The sequence below is a fragment of the Cylas formicarius genome, unplaced genomic scaffold, assembly GCF_029955315.1.
Source record: "Cylas formicarius isolate icCylForm1 unplaced genomic scaffold, icCylForm1.1 PGA_scaffold_2__14_contigs__length_35257938, whole genome shotgun sequence".
Lineage (NCBI taxonomy): Eukaryota > Metazoa > Arthropoda > Insecta > Coleoptera > Brentidae > Cylas > Cylas formicarius.
Window position 1 is genome coordinate 31,539,143 of NW_026844319.1, and position 22,641 is coordinate 31,561,783.

At 33.3% G+C, this 22,641-nt stretch overlaps 1 protein-coding gene across 5 annotated transcripts in view; it reads right to left on the bottom strand.

The window, feature by feature from the left end:
• Positions 1 to 22,641, bottom strand: part of LOC132698790 (nuclear hormone receptor FTZ-F1) — a 138,420-nt gene that overhangs the window by 20,906 nt on the left and 94,873 nt on the right. For all 5 annotated transcript variants that reach the window (XM_060665055.1, XM_060665056.1, XM_060665057.1 and 2 more), the window contains 2 exons: positions 7,988 to 8,205; positions 4,156 to 4,635 (listed from right to left, as the gene is read on the bottom strand). In XM_060665055.1, the coding sequence (XP_060521038.1) occupies positions 4,156 to 4,635; positions 7,988 to 8,205 (698 nt within the window). The remainder of the gene's footprint in view (positions 1 to 4,155; positions 4,636 to 7,987; positions 8,206 to 22,641) is intronic.

Here is a 22,641-nt window from a genome sequence, read left to right on the forward strand (position 1 = left end):
CAATAAAACGAAGCTTTCGACGACTATAATACACGCAACAAAGATTGTTTCTCCATAAAAAAAAACTACACTAGAATTTTCAAAAAAATATTTTACGAACACTCGTATTAGAGTCTACAATAGACTGTCCCCAGAGCTATGGAGCAAACAAACGTTTTTCCTCCTAGAAAACTTTTTATAATTTAAAGGGATATAATAGTTGTACCAAATTCGGAATTGCGAACCAGACGATGTCAACATTTGCCGAGAACGAAAACGGCATTAAACGACGACGATTACGCCATCTCGGACAGTCGATGTTAAACAACGTCGTTAGCGTATTTTAAGTGCGGCACAATTTGACAATGCAAAAAAAAATTGCTCAATTACGGGCCGAGATTACAACGTTCGACTTGAGTTGGCATTCGGGTCGTGGACAAAACTTCTACGAGTCGAAACGGGTCCGTTGTCGGACATTTTCGTTTACAAACATTCGCGAATGTAGTAAAAAATGGTCGAAAATGCAACGGATCGATTTAATTTTTGACCTGACGGGATGCCAATTGAATTAGGATGAAAATAATTAACTATTATGCAGAATGTTGAGTTATTGAGTTAGGATTAGTTTTCATATTCATTATAGTCAAAAATAAAAAAAAAATAGTAGGAAAGAGTCAATATTCTAGTGTCCCAAGGAAAATAAAGTTTAAACTCGATTCAGTGCAATTCAAATAGGATAAAACCAAAATTATTGCAATAATAAGCTATTATCCCAAAGTGCTTCGCACCTGACCAATTTTAACCTTCATTATTAAGCGTTCATAGGTATGACAAATGGGCTATTTGCCAAGGTGGTAACGCCTATCGACACTTTATTTTATTTATTATTTTTTATTTAAAACATAAAAATTCAAGCAATAGGTAAAACCTTTTTTTTTTCTATGTTAATATGAACTATTTCATAGGTCCAGTATCGCCTTTGTTGCGATAACCAATATGCCTGCAGTAGAGGAAATAATTGGTCAAACTGAACATCTAGAAAGTAGTGATGAAGATGAAGAAGACAAAGAAGAAGAAACTCTAATAATGGACTTTTTTACAAAATGGTTTTGGGTATATATATGTACTTACCACACAAAATACATTCTTGTATTTATATGTACTTTTTTAAAACAAAATAAATCTTTCGTTATACGGTTTAAGGTTTCTTTTATAAATATTCAAGAATTAATCAAAATAAAAATCTAAGCATATGTTCCCTTATGGCCAGTCTAATAGGGATGTCAGGTTGTTATACTGGCAGCAAGTTATCTATTGGGATAGGGCCAAATGAATTTCATCTTCATAGACAAAAGACGACCCAACAAGCTCCCTTGAGCAACCCCATATACATCCCTTAGTTATCATACTTTCCATTTCGCCACAAATTACAAAGAAGCGCCGATGTGCCCTTCAATGATGTCTCTAAAGAGCTATGATGAACAGTATTCTCTGACGTTATTCACCAGAAGGACACGTTGTATGGTATTCGAGTGAAAAGGATAACTACATAACAAAATACTAAGCAATAATTAGATTGCATCTTAGAACATTTACACTTAAACAAGACTAATTTTTTGCCAATCTTTTGGCGTAGTTCCTTAACGTTTACGACTTTAACGATTTTTTTTTTAATGAAATATTCACGATCGATCTAGTGATGACATTTCAACCAATGCGAGGAAGCAATTCAACCCGTTCAAAGGCCGATTATCAAGGTCAGGGTATTTTGAATGCGCATCATATAATTTAATGAACGAATCTTATATCAGAAGTACCATATGAAATCTTCCGTACATGTTATTAAGAACACTTTCAACTGTTATATTCTTTGCAATTATTATTTCAATATCTACATGACAGAATCGACGTAGCATTAAGTCGTCAGAAATGTAATTTAGAAAATCATTTTCGCCTTATAACCAATTAATTAAAGTGGGCGTTGCAGTTTACAAATAGAAAAATCATAACCATGAACCAAATAAATCGATTAAATACGTTTCGTAACTCGTTAAAATACCGCAAGACTTTTCAGACCACTCGGCAACATTGTATTGTTTGTTATGTTGTCTATTTTTGGAGTGTTTGTATGGCATACGTCGTTTCTCTGAAATTAACAAACCCAAACGAGTTTTACCCAAAAATTAGAAAATCAAAAATTTATAAACAGTTAAACAAATAATTGGAATTGTTCCATAGCAGTTTTAAGTAATCTTAAGTAATCTTGTTTGGGACACCCTGTAATAATTTAAAGTAATAGTAGTTTCACTATTGGTTAAGTCGTAATGTAGTTTTAACCAGAGAATATCAAATTATTTTCACCTCTTTTATCACCCACACGTGGGTTACGACTAAATTGTCTTTTTTTATTTATTGTTTCTATTTTAAATAGTGCAAATATACAAAAAAAAAACCAAAATCTACATAATATCTGCCAACTTAAAAATATATTTTTTTTTATTTGTATAAAACTGGTCAGTGAAATTTTGGGTATTAAGTAATCTAGGTATCTATCGTCACCCTGTGCTGATTTTATTGTGTACTACGCTCATTAATTTGGCACCAGCAAATATCGTCTGTCATCCAATTAAATAAAAATCTCAGATTCCTTCGTTCCTAATTAATTGATATAATTGACGAAAATTTGATGACAGTGACATTTAGATTCGCTCGCGCTATGACAAGATGTTATTTCAATAACATCCTGTATATAAAAATGAGGGCATCGCACTGCATAATGAGAACGTATACACCTCGGACTGATTGAGCAATGAGAAACAATGTAAGGTACATACTCTTTCTCTTTCTCTTGGTGATTCCATAAGTGAAGGGAATCTCAGAAAAGATTAGTTGAACATCAAAGGTGAACCTGTATCAGAACAAAGCCAGAAACATCGGCTTAAGGAAAAGGGTGTCTCTACCAAATACCCCGTGAATGTGGAGAGTCGTATATTGGAGAAGCAAAAAGACTTAAGAAACAACACCAGATCAAATGATCTGATGCTCGGGTTGACCGCATTGCAAAAGGCACAAGTTTAAGGATGCTGCATTCGTTAAAAACAAGTATATAGGCTTTAAAATTAATCTACACTTGATGACGTGTAGTGATACATCTGCCAAAAACATGGTGTAAACAAAAAATAAAGGCAATTGAAGTTCGACCACCTCTCAGTATTTCTACTGAATCATGGTCCACCACCTTTATGCAAACTCAATTGGAGACCAGCGTGAAGAAGGAAAAGGAGAGTACTAAGAAAGAAATTGAGGTATTGATAACGGTATCAGAGGGGTAGGACTGATAAAATTTATTTATTTATTTATTTAGATACACTATTCAATAAGATAAACCCAACTACAGAGCAGGGACATAAGTGACAAATTAAAAAAAAAAACGCAAAAGGACTGCGAAATACTGATGCAACGTAAAATAAAACAAAAAATGATTATATGCCATTCCTTGAATTCCAATGGAAAGGAGAAAATTATAAAATATTCGTAGGAGGCGTAGAAAGACAAAATGTTTCATCTGCTCTTGAGGTAACCCTGGAAACGCCAAAGTTCAATTTTAATAAGAGGCCAGGATCGGATCAACAACCTGATTATGAGTGACAATTGCGGCGAGAACTTAATTTGTGTACGTTATGCCTATTACGAAGCGAAGCATTGGTTATATCAATTGGGGGATACTTATTGTCATGCCTGAAAGACAAGAGTTTCAAGAATTTTCGTTGTACAGATTCCAGCTACCTTGAATGTACTTGGTAAAACGGGCTCCATATAATATCGCCGTCTTCTAATTTAGATTTAACAAATGCGTAGTACCGAGTTTTTAATGAAAGAAATGAAAGAAAGTTTAGGGTCAAAAGTGACACCTGGATCAACAAAAGTAGCTGGACGCTGGAGTAAGATGTCATTGATTTGGTAATCATATATAGACACGTCAATTTTGGCAGACCTATCAATTTTGTAGAACTTTAGATAACAAGCAATTAGCACCAACAGTTTCGACAATGTCATTAATAAAAATATTGAATAGAAGGGGGCTTAAATTGCTGCCTTGAGGAACACCGGATAATGATAACAATGAGTGGAGATTATATACATAGATTTAAACAAAACCATTACCGCGATACCAACCTTGAGATCTTTAAAAAATATCGAGTTCCTCGCCCAATCGACCTGCGAGAACAAGTTCTGGTCCAACACTTTACACATTAACTCGAACAAGTCCACTTCGCACTGGTTGTAAGTCTGGCTCTGCAAGAGTCCGTACAACGAGTTCTGCCACTCCCTGTCGTCTATCGCCTGCACGAAGTCCCGTATCAGGGGCGACACTTTGTTCTGGGACACGCTCCCGCTCGGCACTACAGTCTCGAATTGGAACACTTTGGGACTGAGCGAATGGGGCGATGTCGTTGTCGAATTGGCCTGACCCCAGATCTTTTGGTCGGCGTTCATTACGGTGGGCATCGTGCCGTTCGCGTTTCCCGGCACCCCGACGATCTGCAACGCAGGTTGCTGACTCGACGCCTGCTGAACCATTTGGGAACCGACCTGACCCAGCGCCACCGCTATGGGCGACGGCGACGAATCCGGCGACGATGTCAGCGATGACACCTGCGGAATGAAAAATTCCACGCTGGAGAAAGGCATTTACGCAAGCTGCATATTACGAAAAGTGTCCCTGATGGCATTTGCAAAAATAAAAGTTAACTAGATTTAATGATCCATTCTTCCACATTATCTATATTTGGATAGTAAGAGACGGTGGTCAATCCTGTCGAATGCATTGGAGTAATTTATTTATTTATTTAGACGCAGCTACTCAACTACAGAATGGCACAATATGGGGTTATACAAACAATTTCTCATCTCTACAATGAAAGCAAAAGTTAAAATTTAAATAAATCTTAACGACGAGCCAAAGAAGTTTATAAACGTTTGTTTTCAATGAACTAAGGCTTAAATTAAACATATCTATATCTATGTCGTTTTGACAAACACAATTATTATAATTCCGCATCTTATTATAGGAGTTAGAAAAGTAATTCGACCTAAATCGCTTCATAGATAATGTTAATTTCGTTCGCACCCGATATGAATTAGCGTTATAGCTCATAAGATGCCAATGAGTACGCCAGTACAGACCTTATCATGCTATTATACACGATTATTAGTGACTGATGCTTGTTGGATCCTTTGGTAGTTGTCAACATGAAGCCCAGTTTCGATATGGGCCTCAAAGAACAACAATCCCCAAATCTTTTACTTGCTTAAATCTTAAGAATATGAGAATAGAATATATCGACATTTAGCAAGATTTAAAAATAATCTGTGGCTTCTACAATAATAAGTAAATCTGTGAAGATCGCTCTGAGACTCTAATATATCTAAATGTGAACGAATCTCTTCATAAATAATAGAAACTGTGAAAAAAGTCCCTCATCGAAAACAAAAATATTAACCCATTACTAGATGAGATCCTTGGGGACATCAGAGGTAACATTCGCACGAGTTCTTGCTGCACTATAGCTTTGCAATAGTCGGAAGAGGTCGCCGCGCACTTCGGAATTTCCGAGTTTTATAATCAGTGCTGAATGATGTACTCTATCAAAAGTCTTGAAAATATCGGTATACACATCCCATGTCTCAAAACCATTATGCATGAATCTTTAGATCTATGCCATTCTTTACCAGCAACTGTCAATAAATTGCAATATCAGAAACCTTCGAAAAGTGACATAGCGACTATCTGAGTAATCATAATATCATCTGTAAACACCGCAAAGGCTCCGCTTGGGTTAAACCGGAATAATTTTGTTGTTATTTGAGAGTATAATATTTTTTCCATAATTTTAGAAATTGTTGGAACGATTGCTATAGTGGCAGAGTACGTTAGCGTTTTCGTTTTGTGTTTTTATGATCGTGTTTGTCACTAGCAACATTTATGTTTTTCACGCATTCACGTGATCCTCTACTCTGTAGAAAGATCGAGATATAGGTTATTCGACAAAATTAAAGTGTGCATCTGGATAAGTTGTCAGGTATAAATACAACGTTTTATTTGGTGAATGTTGATTGATATATTTATTGTGAATTGGCCTCGAAGGAAGTGCAAAAAATATCACACTTTTACCACTTGTCTACAAATTTCTAAACATCTTCGGTGTGACCCTCCAAGATTTTACGGCATTCCATACATATAACGGGATTAATTAGGCTAAAAACATGAAAGAGCCTACGACAAAGCTCTCGGCAGTTGCTCATGAAACCAAGAAACTAAAATTCTTGCATGTAATCAATCCTCCTACCAAAGAAAAATCCGAAAATCCGTAGAAATCTTTACATGAAACAATCTTAACCACGACTCAGGTCTTTGTCACCTTTAGCTCTGCCCCCTCAAACAGTATATAAACAAGTACACAGGAGAATGCAAACCAGTTTCAGTACAGCAATCTACAAAATGTCCTGTTTCACATAATGAAAATCTCCTTCATCCTAGTTATGTTTCAAAAGTTTGTTGTTGTTCCCCAATTCACAACAAGTGAAAGTGACACAAATTTAAAATTTTGTACAAGATATAATCGTAACTAATGTTCACAATATTTCTTTTCTGTGTCCAAAAATATCTTAGAAGGGAGCCCCTTGTTTGGAACAGTGCCTTATATGGCTGTTTTTCGTGGTTATAAATGTAATTAACTATTTAAGTCATTATGCCTTTGGAAAGATGGGTCTACTATTTCGTCGAAACCAAAAAAAAAACAAGCTTAAACGGCTAACATTGGTTAAATATGTAATTATTAGCAGCCTTAATGGCCGCAATCTGTGTTCGGGACCGTTAAGTTGCGAAATAAGCTTACTATAATGAGCGCGCGAACGTGATTGAAGAAATACAACCAATGGGAATGGCATCCATATTTTACATGGTAAGCGATTACCGAAATCTTGTCTATTATAGCAACTATAGCAGCTATACCGCCTGATTCAGTAGTAAAAGGTTGTCGCTTTGGAATTCGAGCTATTGGGTCAACTTAGTGATGTGAAGAATAAAATTCATGCACGTCGCTCAAAAACATTGCTGCTAAGTGATGAAGAAAAAACAGGTTTGTCCATTCTTTGGTATATTCCGCAAACCGTATTTTGCATAGAGACCAACCAAAACTATACCATCGATCTTTTAGTGGAAAAATCTCTCCAAGATGTGATCACAATTGACCACCGAGATTTTGTGATTTAACACCTTGCGACTTCTTCCTTTGGGACGATTACAGGGCATACAGCAGCGATTTCATAAAAAGGATATGGCCCTTTCAGGGTAGCCGTGATGGCTATTTAGCTGATATTGTCTTTCATTATTAAGAGCATACCTTCCTGTTTACATTGAAATAAACATCCGATCATTTAACTGAGAAAATGCCACTTCCTTTTGAATATCAATATAACAACTCTTATTGGAAAACCCTTTAGTGATGGATAAGGGAAGCTGTCGGTCACAAAACAAGACGCTATCGACCGATAAGCCACCAAAAATATTCAATTTGAAGGTAATGCAATAAAGCGGTTCAGCATGTCACTAAAGAAGGGGAAAAATTTTGAAATCTTGACGTCAAAAATGATTTAAGTATTTTTCTAAAATAGACTATAACTATAGAATGTTTGGAATATAATGACGCTAATTTTAATAACTATTGATTGTTTATTAAATTTTATTTATTTATTGATTGATTTTTAAAAACAACATGCATTTTTATCTTTCAAGAACATGATGGTTGAAGTTTAGATAAAATCTGTGTTTCGTGATTCGACGAAAACAAAAATCGCGCGTTTCTCTGGAACCGTCATCGACAGTAACTTTTCTTTTATTACCGTTTTAAGAATGCAGTTAAGTTGCCCTTTTTTAGTACCAAAAACCCTAAACGCTATAGATAATATCTTTCTATACTATTCAAAACACCGGATCGACAGATACCTGGGGAATTTGGATTTCCTGCTTGATGTGGATGTTGGCGAAGGGCGACGTGCCCGGCTGGTTAGTGTAAATGCCTTCCGCGCCCAGAGAACCACCAGCCCTTAATGTCTGGGCGGCCAGTTGCCGCTGCCGCATTATTTGCAACTTCCGCGCCCTGTCCCTCTTGTACATCGGACCGAATTTGTTTCTGCCGCCTCGCATCCGATCTGCGCGTACAGCTGCAACAAGAAAAAAATACAATTATTCCTTACACATCTTCGAATATACTTAATTATTAATCGAAGACAGCAACCAAACGCAAATGGTATACTAAACCTTACACGTTCGTTTGAAATATGACAACACTGCGTAATCGGTTAAACGTTGTGTTTCACGTGGCAGCGTCGGACAAAGGAATAAAAACTACTATGGGTTGTACTATATTTTCTGAAAATCTGACAGAGATAGAAAAAAAAAAGTTTTATAGTTCATTTATATTTTAAGTTTCATGTATAGTTAGCAAAAAGTAACGGTGTGTTGCAAACTTATCACATAATCGCCACAACTCGTCGAACTTACTTAATATCTGGTCTCGCGCTTCCAAAAACGAAAGCTCAGTATTCTACAATGCGGCGTGTTTCTTTCGACATCGCTTAATTTCGATTTCACTTCGTTGTTCTCTTCAGAACCGACACACACACACACAACTTGGGAAACTTTTATTTGGGTTAAAATTGGTTTCGGCGGTACTCGACCAACGACGCCACTGACCGAGTTAGCCATTTAACGCATTATCCCAGGAACGAAACCAGGAATATTCACGGTAAGATTTTATATGTATCTTAGTAAGTTGAGGCTTTGTTTGCTATGTGGTTAATTTTATTATTGAGTAAATCTCATAATTGTTGACAAACTCCGTATACATGCAGAATTATTTATAAAGAATAATTTTTTTCCCTAAAATTAATAATAAAAAAGTTTGCCAACTTACAACTTTGTAAATTATTATTCAGCATTACTTTAAAACATTTTTTATGAAATTCATATCCATCAACTGTCAAAGAAGCTTGACTCAGAGAAAATTGTTCCAGTTTTTTTTTCTCATTTCATTTAATTTCTTCTAATAACTTTTCCAGTTTTTTGAAAGCAATCGTTTCTTTTTTTTAAATAATGGATTACATGGAGGGCAAATAATTTTTTAAAAACAATTTTGTTTTGCAATTTTTACTGTTCTGTTAGTAGCCGAATAATAGCCCCTTCAAAATTTAGAGACATACAGACATATTGGAAAAAATTCAAATGAAAATGAAAGCCCCCGAATATACGTGGAAAAATATGAATGTTCAAAAGCAAAAACCGGTTTCGTTCTTTATTTTATTTTATCGGGGATTGTTAGGTTTCTACCTTTGCGAGAAGCCCGTTTCTCACGGTGGGACCGCCATCAATCAGGAAATACTCAAAAAAAAAAAAATTCGCACATTGTGCGGCTACGTTGTTATCAAAAACGTTGATTTAAAAATTTAAAAAATATATTTCCTATTCAATTCGACCCGTAACGTAACGAGTTACTTATCGCGACGTTGCCAGACGGGTAATGATTTCCCGTGTACGCGGGCACGTGAAAAAATTAATTTTTTTTTTCAAACGAAATCGTTCGAGAGGAGACGTTAAAACCGCGTGTCATTTCCCGTAAATCCAGTAGCGGTCCGGCAGCGTGGCGGACGCAGGCAGATCAACTTTCTCTGGCCTTGGACTAGCGAACTTGCGTAACACAAAGACCCCGACTTCGTTCGTTGTCTATTAATAACGAAATCCAACTTGCACGCGCGCAAACTCTTTGAATACAGGCGAATAAATTGCCGTTTAGTAATATATGACTAAAATTTTATAAATTTTAACTATAATATAATATATACAAATAACCTTTCCATTGGATTAGTCGAAAAGCGCTTGTTTTAACGCTAGCTTAATTCAATGAAATAAAAAATGAAATATCACGGAATATTTACAAAAGCTTAAAATTATAATAATGATAATGGACTTTATTGAGAATTCAAATATCATCAGCTTAAAACCTAGTATAGTGAAATGGCAAAACTAAAAACGGCTAGATAACAATATATTTAAAAATAAAAAAAATAATATACTAAAAAAACATTCTAAAAACTGTAATTTTATCATTCAACTCCTAAAAAATGAAAAAAAATGGCGTTCCTTTCGAAAAGAGCATTTTTTCTATAAATCTTGATTTGTCATTGGCTTGCATGGTATGTAGAATGTGCAAAAAGGATTAAAGTTATCTTTATGTGTGAGTGGTGAACACAAAGTCAAAATTTTAACGAAGATAATAATAAATAAATAATAATAAAATAAATAGTTTCCAATTTAGCTTTTTCTTAAATAGTTGAAGAGTTGACGTTTCTAAGCATTTTAAATACTACTAGTTAAGCAATATTTACAATTTAGTAAGTTAATTTTAGAAAAATATTAGGGGTAAACAAAAAGAAAAAAAAATGTATACGCTACCAAAAATGTTTAACGTTACCCGTTGAATTATTAATAATCCTTAAATGTTCTAACATTTAAAATAAAAAATAATTTTGTACGAATTGCATTGTATTGTTCTGATGTAGCCGCTTACTGACCAATCATCCTGTTGGCTTCTTCTTTACTTAAGTTCTAGAAGATAAATATTTATTTTTATAATTAATACAAAAAACGGAATGCCCAAGAAAAACAAAAAACAAAAAAAAAATTGAGATCCGTGAAAAGTAATAAAGGTTTCATTCACCTTTTTTTTTTCAAAAATCAAGAGATATTTCACGTTTCACCTAGTAAATATGTACTTCCGAAACTAAAAAAAAAAGTGAACTGGCAAAGTAATTTTTTATATAGATTTAAATTTGACAACTTTTTTCTAATTTAACCGTTGCCGATTTACAGAGTATTTTAAAAAAGGGGCAATGTATTTTTTTAAGTAGTTTTTTTTAAATTGATTCGTTGATAGGGGCGGAGGGACAACTTTATAAAATTTCGATCCTCTCCTGAGACAGACTGCTACTACTTTGTCTCTTGAATTTGTCTCATATCTCGCTGTGAGATAAAAAAATAAAAACTATTTTATTGTAAAATAACGTAATATTTATTTATTTATTACTATTTAGTTTTTGATCACTAGAAAAAACGCTGCCAAATCCGCAAGAAAATATGTGATTTAATTTGAAAAACAGTATTAAAAAAACTTTTTTTAAAACTCTCTGTATATAAATAAGAATACCGAGCTATGAATTAGTTTAGACCCGGTATACACTTTTTTCGCAAAAAAATCCCTGGAAATAGCACGCGGCTACGCACCTAAAAAAATCCAAAGCTTCCAATATGAAAATCACCAAGCCACTGTAACAACCACATCACTACGACAAAAGGAAAAGAGAAGTTTGAATTGAACTGAGGTAGCTTTTACTTGAGTTTACTGTTGTCTGAATTTGTTTTTTATTTATCATTTTATCCATAATGCACGGATTGTAGACGTTCAGTGCAATTTGTTTAAAGATATTAAGTTCTTTGTTGTAATTTGCTGTTGAGAGTGGCGTATTAAGAAGTCTGTGTATAAAAGAGTGAAATGCAGCCATTTTGTGTGTGATTTGAGCTGTTATGTACGACTGTGTCTGTGTGTGAAGGTTTTATGGTAAATGGAAAAATCTAATTTGTTTTGCGTTTTCGTAATAGTTAAGTCTAAAAAATCAATAGTCATACTGATCAATCTCTTACGTCAATTTTATACGATTCTATAATGAGTTAATGGAAGCCATGGATCTTAACAAAATTAGATTTAGATACCTCTCCAAACTTAAATTCTCACAACAACATTAATTAAGGTTTTATGGTCATTTTTCGGTATATATAGTAGCAGTAGTCACTTATTGAAAATCTGAACTTTTAGTTCTTAGTTATTTTGTAAAGAGAAGTGTGGTTTTCTCGAAAAATGTGACACTATTTCCTACGCAGACCATAGAAGTTGTCGATTGTAACATCGCGCCGTTTTTATTACTGTAATCATAAACATATTGCATATTAGATTATTATAAATGCCGGCATATACATACATACGAGTTGATTGTGCTAATTATAGCATGGGAGACTTACTCTCAAGGCCAACGTACACAGACAGTGGCTGTCGAACGGTCTATTTTTGAAAACGCACGTCGAGACCTTCGTAGTAAAATTTCTCGTTTTCCTATAAGCGCCTTTTCTACTATTCACCCGTAATTCCCGCACGTTGCCAAAATAACGGCCGAATAAGCGATTATGAATCTTTTATTTATTATACACCTTCCAGTCATAAAAATCGCAGGAAAATATCCAATTAACTGGATTTTTATATCGCAGCCGGTCGTTTTTCAATTAAACGGAAACCATATAATTAAATTCGATCTTTTCGAGCGTACAACAATTTTTTGATGACCGACAAGATAGCTACGCTCGATTGACTTTTGATTGCCAATATGCTACTACGGCATAACAAACGAGTGGTTTTAAAATGTTTTCTAAGAAACTACGAATATACCGCCATACATACGTATTTTGCGGCATGAGTCATGCTTTTATAATTACCTACAATATCAATTTAAAGTTTTATCGTCTATTCGACAATCATCGGGCAAGAAGTGGGAGTGCTGCTTTAAGTGGCCGATCTGGAACATTTCCTTCCATCCTCAGAGAATCGGCGTCTTAACCCATATTATCCCAAGCATAAAAAAAATTAAAAAAAAAATACTTTTTTTCTCTCAAATTATTTATTTTGTTGCACTTAAGAATACATTACATGTGTTAAAAAGAATAAAAACTCGAAACATACAAAAAATACTGGTGCGTAAACGAAACGCTGGGAAAAAACATTAAATAATTTGGGGCACATAAGAGGTAAATGTGTGAACGAACCACTGAAAAATCATTAAATGTTTTGGGGCTCATAAAATGCAACATATAATTTATACATAAATATACAAAAGAAAGTTGAAAAAAGCGCATAATATTTTATGGTGCGTACCACTGGTAACACCCCGTTTGATTTTTGGTGATATTTTACAAAGCATGAAGTATGTATATATATATATATATATATATATATATATATATATATATATATATATATATATATATATATATATATATATATATATATATATATATATATATATATATATATATATATATATATATATATATATATATATATATATATATATATATATATATATATATATATATATAGCTATTCGGTTTAGATATTTCAAAGAATTTGAATACTGCATAGTTTCAGAAAAAAAATATTTTCTCGAAATCCATTTACAATTTTGATATTTTGATTTATATTTTTTATTTACATTTTATATATTATATTTATATTTTTATATTTACAATTCCTTTGCACTTCGGATAGACGCTTAAACTGTTGAAGTAGAAAATTTGAAAAAAATTTTTTTTGGTTTATTTTAAATTCCCCAAAAAATAATTTAAACCAGGAAAAGGCCATGAAAATTGTTTTTTACGCGGGTAAATTATTATTCTTGAAAAATATAGCTATTCGGTTTAGATATTCCAAAAAATTTGAATACTGTATAGTTTCAGAAAAAAAATATTTTCTCTAAATCCATTTACTCTAGATGCGAATTTTTATATTTATATTTTTTATTTATATTTTATATATTATATTTATATTTTTACATTTACCCTTCCTTTGCACTTCGGATAGACGCTTAAACTGTTGAGGTAGAAAATTTGAAAATTTTTTTTTGGTTTATTTTAAATTCCACAAAAAATAATTTAAAAAATAATAAAAATAATTTAAACCAGGAAAATTGTTTTTTACGCGGGTAAATTATTATTCTTGAAAAATATAGCTATTCGGTTTAGTTATTTTAAAGAATTTGAATACTGCATAGTTTCAGAAAAAAAAATATTTTCTCGAAATCCTTTTACTATAGGTGCAAATTTTTAATTTATATATACATTTTTTATTTATATTTTATATATTATATTTATATTTTTATATTTATCTTTCCCTTGCACTTCGGATGGACGTTTAAACTGTTGAAGTAGAAAATTTGAAAAAAATTTTTTTTGGTTTATTTTAAATTCCACAAAAAATAATTTAAACCAGGAATTTTTATTTCAAGCATTTTTAAAGGCCATGAAAATTGTTTTTTACGCAAGTAAATTATTATTCTTGAAAAATATAGCTATTCGGATTAGATATTTCAAAGAATTTGAATACTGCATAGTTTCAGAAAAAAATTATTTAATTTATTAATTATTTACGTTATCTTTAAACTCGTTAGTTTTCTCCCAAAAGCTACAAAATTTAATTTAAAAAAAAATCTCTCCTCTGTGATATTATGTCTTTTAGTTTGTAGGTTAAGTAACATTTCAGGGGCTGGCACTTGAACAATTTAATTGCCCGATATCCCATCCCTATCTAAATAGACGAACTTAATTTGCCCGACGAAGGACGGAGGCAATTGAAAACGCGAACCGGATGAAACTAGATATCGGCGACAATTAAAAAAAGTTACAAGATGGCAGAAACCGGCCGGCCGAATAGTTTGACGGGCATAAAGTAACGGTAAACGCGGCACACGATAGCGCAAACTCTGGCGGCGATAAATTAAAGGAACAAGCGAGTTTATTTGGAATGAGGTTGTCGTAACTCTTGGAACGTATTTATCGCGATCAGTGATCGATTTCGTGACGACATCCCACCCTTAATTCTAGGTGTAGTGATAAGGATTTACAGTATTTACCAATTATGCATGCAAGAACAGTGACGCATAAGGACAAAATATTAACGTAAAGTAGAAGTTTGAAACTGAAATCACATTTTATTGGATTTTTCAAAAATAAATCAGCAACTTTTATATACGGCTAAAATGTGCTTCATTATTGATGTAATTTTAAAATTACAGCAGCTTTGATAAACGACAATTTAAGGTCTATTGACTAAGCAAAATTTATATAAAATAATAAATATTAATAAATCAAAATTCAAAAAACGAAAAAGTTGAAAAACAAAATTATGATGAAAGAAAATAAAAGAAAAAAAAACGTTCTTGTTTTACCATTTTTGGTTCCGACTCTTTCAATCGCAATCGTTCCAATCGAAACGCGTTTCACACAGACGGCGGGCAATTCAAATCTGAAAACCTAAATAAAGCGCACAAAAGAGACTTACGTTATTGGGAGATCTATCCGTACGATCGGTACGTTATTATTTCGAGAAAATATACGAATACGTATCGAGCATTTTTAAAAACATTTATCAATTCAACAAAGGCCAAACGCCATCGTTTTTTCGTACTACAGTAGCCTCCGGTGGCGAGTTAAATTTACGTATACTCTGCGGCCTTTGTTCTCGCTCACAAAGGCGACGAATATAAACTTGGCGCAACAAACGGCACGAAAAGTGTCTCTTATGTGGGTGAAAATTCTTGTTCTGCTCGCTGGTAAAGTAGGTCACGTGACGGACAAGAACAAAAGCGGAACCCATTTCACACGCACACAGAAACATGCGCGCATGTAGTTTACGTATTAAATTACAATAGACCGTAAATTTGGTACAGTCGTAATAAACAAAACGAGCGCAAAATTAGGCCGAGAGGGCGTTTTTTCAAAAGAATAAATAAAATCGGAGAAAAAGTAAACAATCAATTCGTTGTCTAAACTGATGGTGAAATTTAAAGGTTTCAGGCAAAAACGAAAGTGATTCCGCGGGGTTTCTTCCATTTCGCCATTTCCAGAATCCTAAACTTTTCCAGGTTTCCTTAATTCTGCCGGAAAATAAAAATTTTTGCTACTAAATGAACGTTTCGAACGTTCGAACGAACCGTTCGTCTATGATATGCCAAATTTCTAGTGATTCCGTTTTTTGCTATATTAACAGAAAACTCCGTTCAAAATTAAACGCAATAAATAATATGTATATAAACAGCCTAAGATATCGAGGAAAATGAAGAAGATATTCATTTATCATAACATTTTAAAAAGGTAATTTTGAATGCAAAAACTTTTCTTTGTTAAAAAAAAAACGATTAAAGGCGTAATAAACATTAACAATCACAATTAAAAGTTTAAGATCTTGAAAATCAACAATTATTTCCTACGGTCTTCTTTTACTTAGTTTTGGCTTTTAACTGGTCCCGCGGACACGCATTTTTGTTTATTTATTAATTTAAATTTATTAAATAAAACAATTATTCTACGGTACACAGTAATTTAAAAGAATAAATAAATTTATAGTAAATATATCATCAGAATAGAAAGCATACAAAAAAACTTGTTAATAACTTAACCCATTTTGTCCCAGTGGTGCACCTATTCTATGATTCTTTTTGTCTCGCAAATGTTATTATTATCACTACTAAAGGACGTATTTGTATCACATTTTCAAGTAAATCCAAAACAGTAAAAAAAAAATATTTTGGATTTGTATTGCCATTTTTGTTAAGTTATAGCATGTAGATTACGTCGCAGAAACATACATTGGAAATACTATATTGATTATGCTTTATTTTTGAAAATATTTACTGGTGCGTGAATGCAAGACTGGTTTTATCTGTGAAACAAAACTTTGTTATTGCAAGTCTAGACAAGTCAGCGTATGTAGAATAAATATCCAACAATTAGCGTGTTCCTTAGTATTAGTTTGTACCTTCCTATCAAAAGGAATTAGTGATGGATGAGGACAATAACAATGAAAGTCGTAAGTATTATTTGAATTCACGTATTCATATGTATGGTAGCAATCCATTCGTTTTAAATTTATGCTAAAAATAACGTGAAAACATATTTACAGAACATTTTGACGCGGAAGTTGAAACTTTCGAGTTATATACACCGAATAATACAGCTGTCCTTTAACAGTCCTGTAATTCCCGTCCTGTACTGAATCTGAATGGGACTTATCAGATGATGAAACCCTAGAACTCGAAGGAAGACGTATGCGTTCTGCAAACGACAAGCTTGCTTCTACTGTCAAATGGAAGAACGGGCAGATTGAGTACACCCACACACCTATATCTGATGAATTTAGATCATGTGAGAAACTAAAAAAATACGATTTCTGGAAAAACTCCGATTGAAATATTTTTTATGTTTTTTGATGACGAAGTGATTGATTTGATTTTAAATGTTACATTGCTTTGCGACTTTTAAAAACTGATAAAACAATAACTCAAAGAAATCTTGCACCTGCCATAAATGAAGTGCATTTACATAGTTCGTGTTTTGTAAAATATCACCAAAAATAAAACCGGATGTTACTAGCACCATAAAATATGCGTTTTTTTTGTATCAAATCAGGTTCTATTTGGAAAACTTTTAGTTTTTTTCAGTCGAATTTGAACTTTCTTTTGTATATTTATGTGTAAGTTATATGTTACATTAGTATTAGTATTTTTTTGTATGTTTCGAGTTTTTATATATTTTTTTTGACACTTGTAATGTATTCTCAAGTGCAACAAAAAAATTTTTTTTTAATCTTGGGATAATATGGGTTAAACTTTGGATACAACAGAGATCGACACGTTTGCTCGTATGAAGAAAACTTAAAATTTCACAATTGGAAGTCGCTTGAGCTTCGAAGAAACTGTTAACCTTGTGGATTCTTCTTTTTGTATAAAAAAAACTTGAGCTTTAACGCTAATCGATATCAGATGTGCACGAGACGTTTTCTATTGAGCGATTTAGGTCGAATTACTTTTCTAACTCCAAAATTGTGTTTTCCTAAGCGGAATAGATATAGATATGTTTAGTTTAAGCCTCAATTTATTGAATACAAACGTATATAAAATTCTTTACCTAAAAATAAATAATATAATATAATAAAAAAAAAATAAATCAAAGATTACTTAGAAAGCAGAATTAACTGAATCTAAAATAAAAAAAATAGCAAGGATTGTTTACTCCCTGCTTGCTTTGGCTTTCTTCACTTTATTCTTTTTTACCGTCAATTGATCAAAGCAATCATTATAAAAATACAACCAAAGATTATTAAAAAGCAAAAACAACTAAATCAAAAACCCAGTATCTTCACGCAAATTTTCAAAGAAAGAAGAGCCGGGACTGTTTATTGGCCGCTCTCGCGTTGGCGTTCTTCACTTTGTTCTTTTTCGCGACCAGTTTGAACAAAGTAATTTAACAAAATACTAGAAAAGATTACTAGGAAATAACTAATTTTAAAATATAATATTTTAGAGCAAACATTCAAAAATAGAAATCAAGGAGTGTCTATGCGCTACTCTTGTTTGGCTTCCTTCGCTTTGTTCTTTTTTACGACCAACTGAACACAGTGATTTGAAAGAACACAAAAAAATGATGAAACCCAGTATTTTTAAACATATTTTCAATCAATTTTTAATCGCTGTTCTTGCTTTGAGCTGATTTTTACGAATTCTCCAAATTTGCAATTTTCACGTCGCCATTTTCTCAAAAAATATTTATTGAAGCATAAAGTTTGTTAGCAGAATAAAAATACATATTTTTTTATCGTCCAGATTTTCTGAGATGATCACGGTTGCATCTGAAAATTTTGAAAATTTTTAGAAGCAATAGCTGCGACAAAACCTCCGATAAAACGCAGTAAACGTCAAAACATTTTTTGTTATTATCGTTGAAACAGAACGACGCTTACGGCACGCCTATGGTCGCGTTATACTCCGTACCGAAACCTACATAAATTCCTAACCAAATAAATAATAATGTCTGCAACTTGAGCGTTGCCTAATGATTTCGCATTTGGTAAGAAATCACTAAATTTATGTAGGTACGAAACAAATTCGAAATGTGGGTTAATGGGCTTCGGTTTATTTATGAAATAAATTTTTCGGTAGTTGCTTTAGTGTACTCGCACGACACACAACGTTTCGCACTTGTTGCCCAATCGTGTGATGGAGTTAATTATTTACGCAAACACACGTTGTGCTGTATCGTACCGCCAGGTTGTGTAACCGACCATCTTCCTTGTCCGAGCCTTCGGACCCGAAACTACCATTCCTCAAACCGAATGTTACCAAATTGTAAAAAAAAGGGACAAGAAAAAATGATAAGACAGACAGAAATATATATACTTAAAATACTTTAAAAATGTAGCCCATTAATTGTTTTTTTAGCATTATATATGTACATATATATTTATGTACATGTTTATATAGGTACTCATCCTTAAATGGACGCTTCCCATAAGTGACAAAATTAGTGGACCGTGAGTGTCCGTTCATGGGATTTTGATGGTGTATGAATAACATCCGGTTTCATTTTTAGTGATATTTTACAAACCATGAAGTATGTAATTGTAATAAGCATTACACTTATTACAAATGTAAATTCTGTGACTGTGGCAGATTCTACATCTCCTTGGGGCATTATTGGCATGAACAATCATGCGGTGACCTTGATTATCATAACGCACTTCATCTATGGCAGGTGCGAGACTTCTTTGAGTAATTGTTTTATCAGTTTTTAAAAGTCGCAAAGCAATGTAAGATTTAAAATCAAGTCAATCAATTCGTCAACAAAAAACATAAAAAATATTTCAAGGGGAGTTTTTCGAGAAAGCCTATTTTTTAGTTCCTCACATGATCTAAATTCCTCGGATATAGAAGATTTTGGAGGCCAATTCACAGGTCCAAAACGTGAAATTGCGCCGTCTTGTTGAAACCACATCTCCTGGACATCATGGTTATTCAATTCAGGAATGAAAGAGTTAGTAATATCGATCACCATTGACTGTAACGTTCTGGCCATCATCGTTTTTGAAGAAGTACGGACCAATGATTCCATCAGTCCATAAAGCGCACCAAACAGTCAGTTTTTCTGGATGTAACGGTGTTTCGACATATACTTGAGGATTAGCAAACCAAACTGAGAATAAATCACTTGACAGCTGTTAAATCGGCCGCCATCTTGAACAGTAATGCCAACTTAAAGTTCTATACATCGAAAAAAAACATCCATTACATGCGCTGACTGTTCCAGACAATAACAAAGTTTTGTTTCACAGATGATGCATTCACGGACCAGCAAATATTAAAAAAAAAGCATAATCAATACAGTATTAACAATAACAGACTTAACAAAATATTTTTTTTTACTGTTTCGGATTTACTTGAAAATATGATACGAATACACATAAATTAGCGATTTTTACGGTTTTATGTCCTTTGGTAGCGATAATAATAAAATTTCTAAAGGGATGTGCAAAAATATTTCCTGGATGTGACAAAAAAAATCATCAAAAAAAATCATTTTGTGCCAGTGGTGCATTAACGCACCACTGGGACAAAATGGGTTAATATTTGAAAACTAGGCCTTCGAAATGATTGCTTGAGCTGACGAGTACCTACGATTTTATATTTTCTGTTTATCAACTCAGGTATTATAATCAGCATAAATAACAAGGTGCTAGGGCATGTTGTTCATTTCGCTTTCATTTCACTGACGTGGTTCTCCTTCATTTTCTTGGGTCGGGACGTATCCGCCCAAAAAGTTTTGTCCAATTTTTTTTATCTCTTTGTATACTCTAAGTATTCAGATGACTTCGCTTCTGGTAATATGTAACACATATATCTTCTTAAATTGTAGCTTCGATCTTCCAATGATATGAAAATCAGTTTTACATAAAATTTCAGCTTTAGGGACCTACAGAGTGGTTTAAGAAAAACCAGTTTTATACTCACTGTCAGAGAATTGATGGGATCACATGGAAAGAAAGCTGGCTAAAGATCATCAATCGATCCCCTGCCTTCTTGGATGACGTAGAAAACATTATCAGACATGCAAAAATTATCAAGAGATCGTGTGCAGAAGCAGAGATTTATTTTGATGCGAAGAACGTTAAGCAAAAATTACATTTATTGTTTTTTTTTATACCACTTTAATAAAATAAAATAAACCGTGGAATAAATTTAGTCGATTCTGGGGAAAATATATACACGGCATTAGAACATCGAAAGTCAATTGATGATAACTATTACTGTTAAAAATTGTTTACTTTGTTCTGCGAAACGTTCTATCGACGTCGCATGTTTGTCGCGTTTCGATTTGCGTCCGCATCCGGTTTTCCCCTAAATTGCCTCGGAACACATCCAAATTATATCAACGATGAAAACCATATAAAACGAAAATTACAGACGACTAACCTTGCGTATGCAGAAACCTATAAACAATTTTATGCTGGCATGGATTTGATTTTCGAAGATACTATTTAAAAATCTTCCGAAACTTTTATAAAATGGCACCCCTTTAAATTGCAGTTATTATATTAAATAAAATATATAAATATGCAGTCAGTCAGCTAAATAAAATAACGAAAATTGTCGAATGGTCGTATGTATAATATAAGCAACGAACTGGCCGACTGGGCTGAAACCGGCCCTGTCTACGTTGCAAGAAACGGAACGTGAACACAAATGTCGGCCATCGAAAAAAACGACTCGAATATTCGACCCCCGCAGGGAGAAGGCGTTGCTTTTCATAAAAGCAAAAGCAGTATATAAATTAGTAGTAGGGTGAATACTAGTGAGTAAGTAGATAGACACTCACGAAGTACTTCTTCTCTACGTGGTTAAATTTTATCAAAGATTTTTGTCGATTAAAAACTTAATGTTATTCTCACAGAAACACATTATTTCTTAATAATAATAATTGAGAGGTTTATTCAATTTGGCATATTGTTATTTATTACAAAACCGTCAAATTGCCAACAATTCGTACAAATCCAAACCCATCAGAGGTTGACATTTTAAGCAATTGTTGATTGGGTTTTTTCTCATCTTCTATCATAGCGGATTTTCACTAGAAGTCAAATTACTCTTCAACTCGGCGTAATTTTCAAAATATTCACGAATTTATGAATTAATTTAAGCTCGTGTGGTATTCGGGAATAAAATTCCACACCAATAGTTTTAAACCAATTAAAATTGACTTTGTTGACAGATTTCCATGGCAACGCGCGAGGAAAAAAAATCCACTTTTCGTTGCCATGGTGATCTGTCAAAAAAACTCGTTCTGATTGGCTAAAAGTTCCAGGTGTGGAATTTTCATTCATGCTGAAATTAAACGTTTGTTTATATTGACTACCGGGTTTTGTAGGTATATTCTGAATGGCTTGTGATCGATTTTATCTATAGCTACAGAGAGTAGCGATTTAATCATTTTTCGCATGAAATGTGGCACGCGTATCATCTGAGTCTCCCGCTGAATAACTTCATTGATTTATAAATCGCCAACGTGTTTGTACGGTTGAAAGAGTCTGAAATTCATTTTAACCAGAGTTGCACAACCGCCTGACGAATGAGCTACTTGCGAGGTTTAGTCAATTGCGCCACACGTACACGCGGCCATATTTTTTTTGCGAAAATGGCCCGTTGATCTAACAGACTGGTTGACAGGTTTCTGGAAACAAACCCGGCGCAGGTGTGATTAAAAGTTACATAAAAGTTTATATACATTTTTGGAAAGGAAATTATAAAAGAAAATAATTTATTCAAGCCGAACTTTAAACGTCGTTATCCTTTTTTCCTGCCACAACCAATTATTTCAATAAATATTGGATAAATTGGTAAAAATCGAGAAATAAAAGAAACTAAAATTATCCTTTATTTCATACATAAATAAATTTA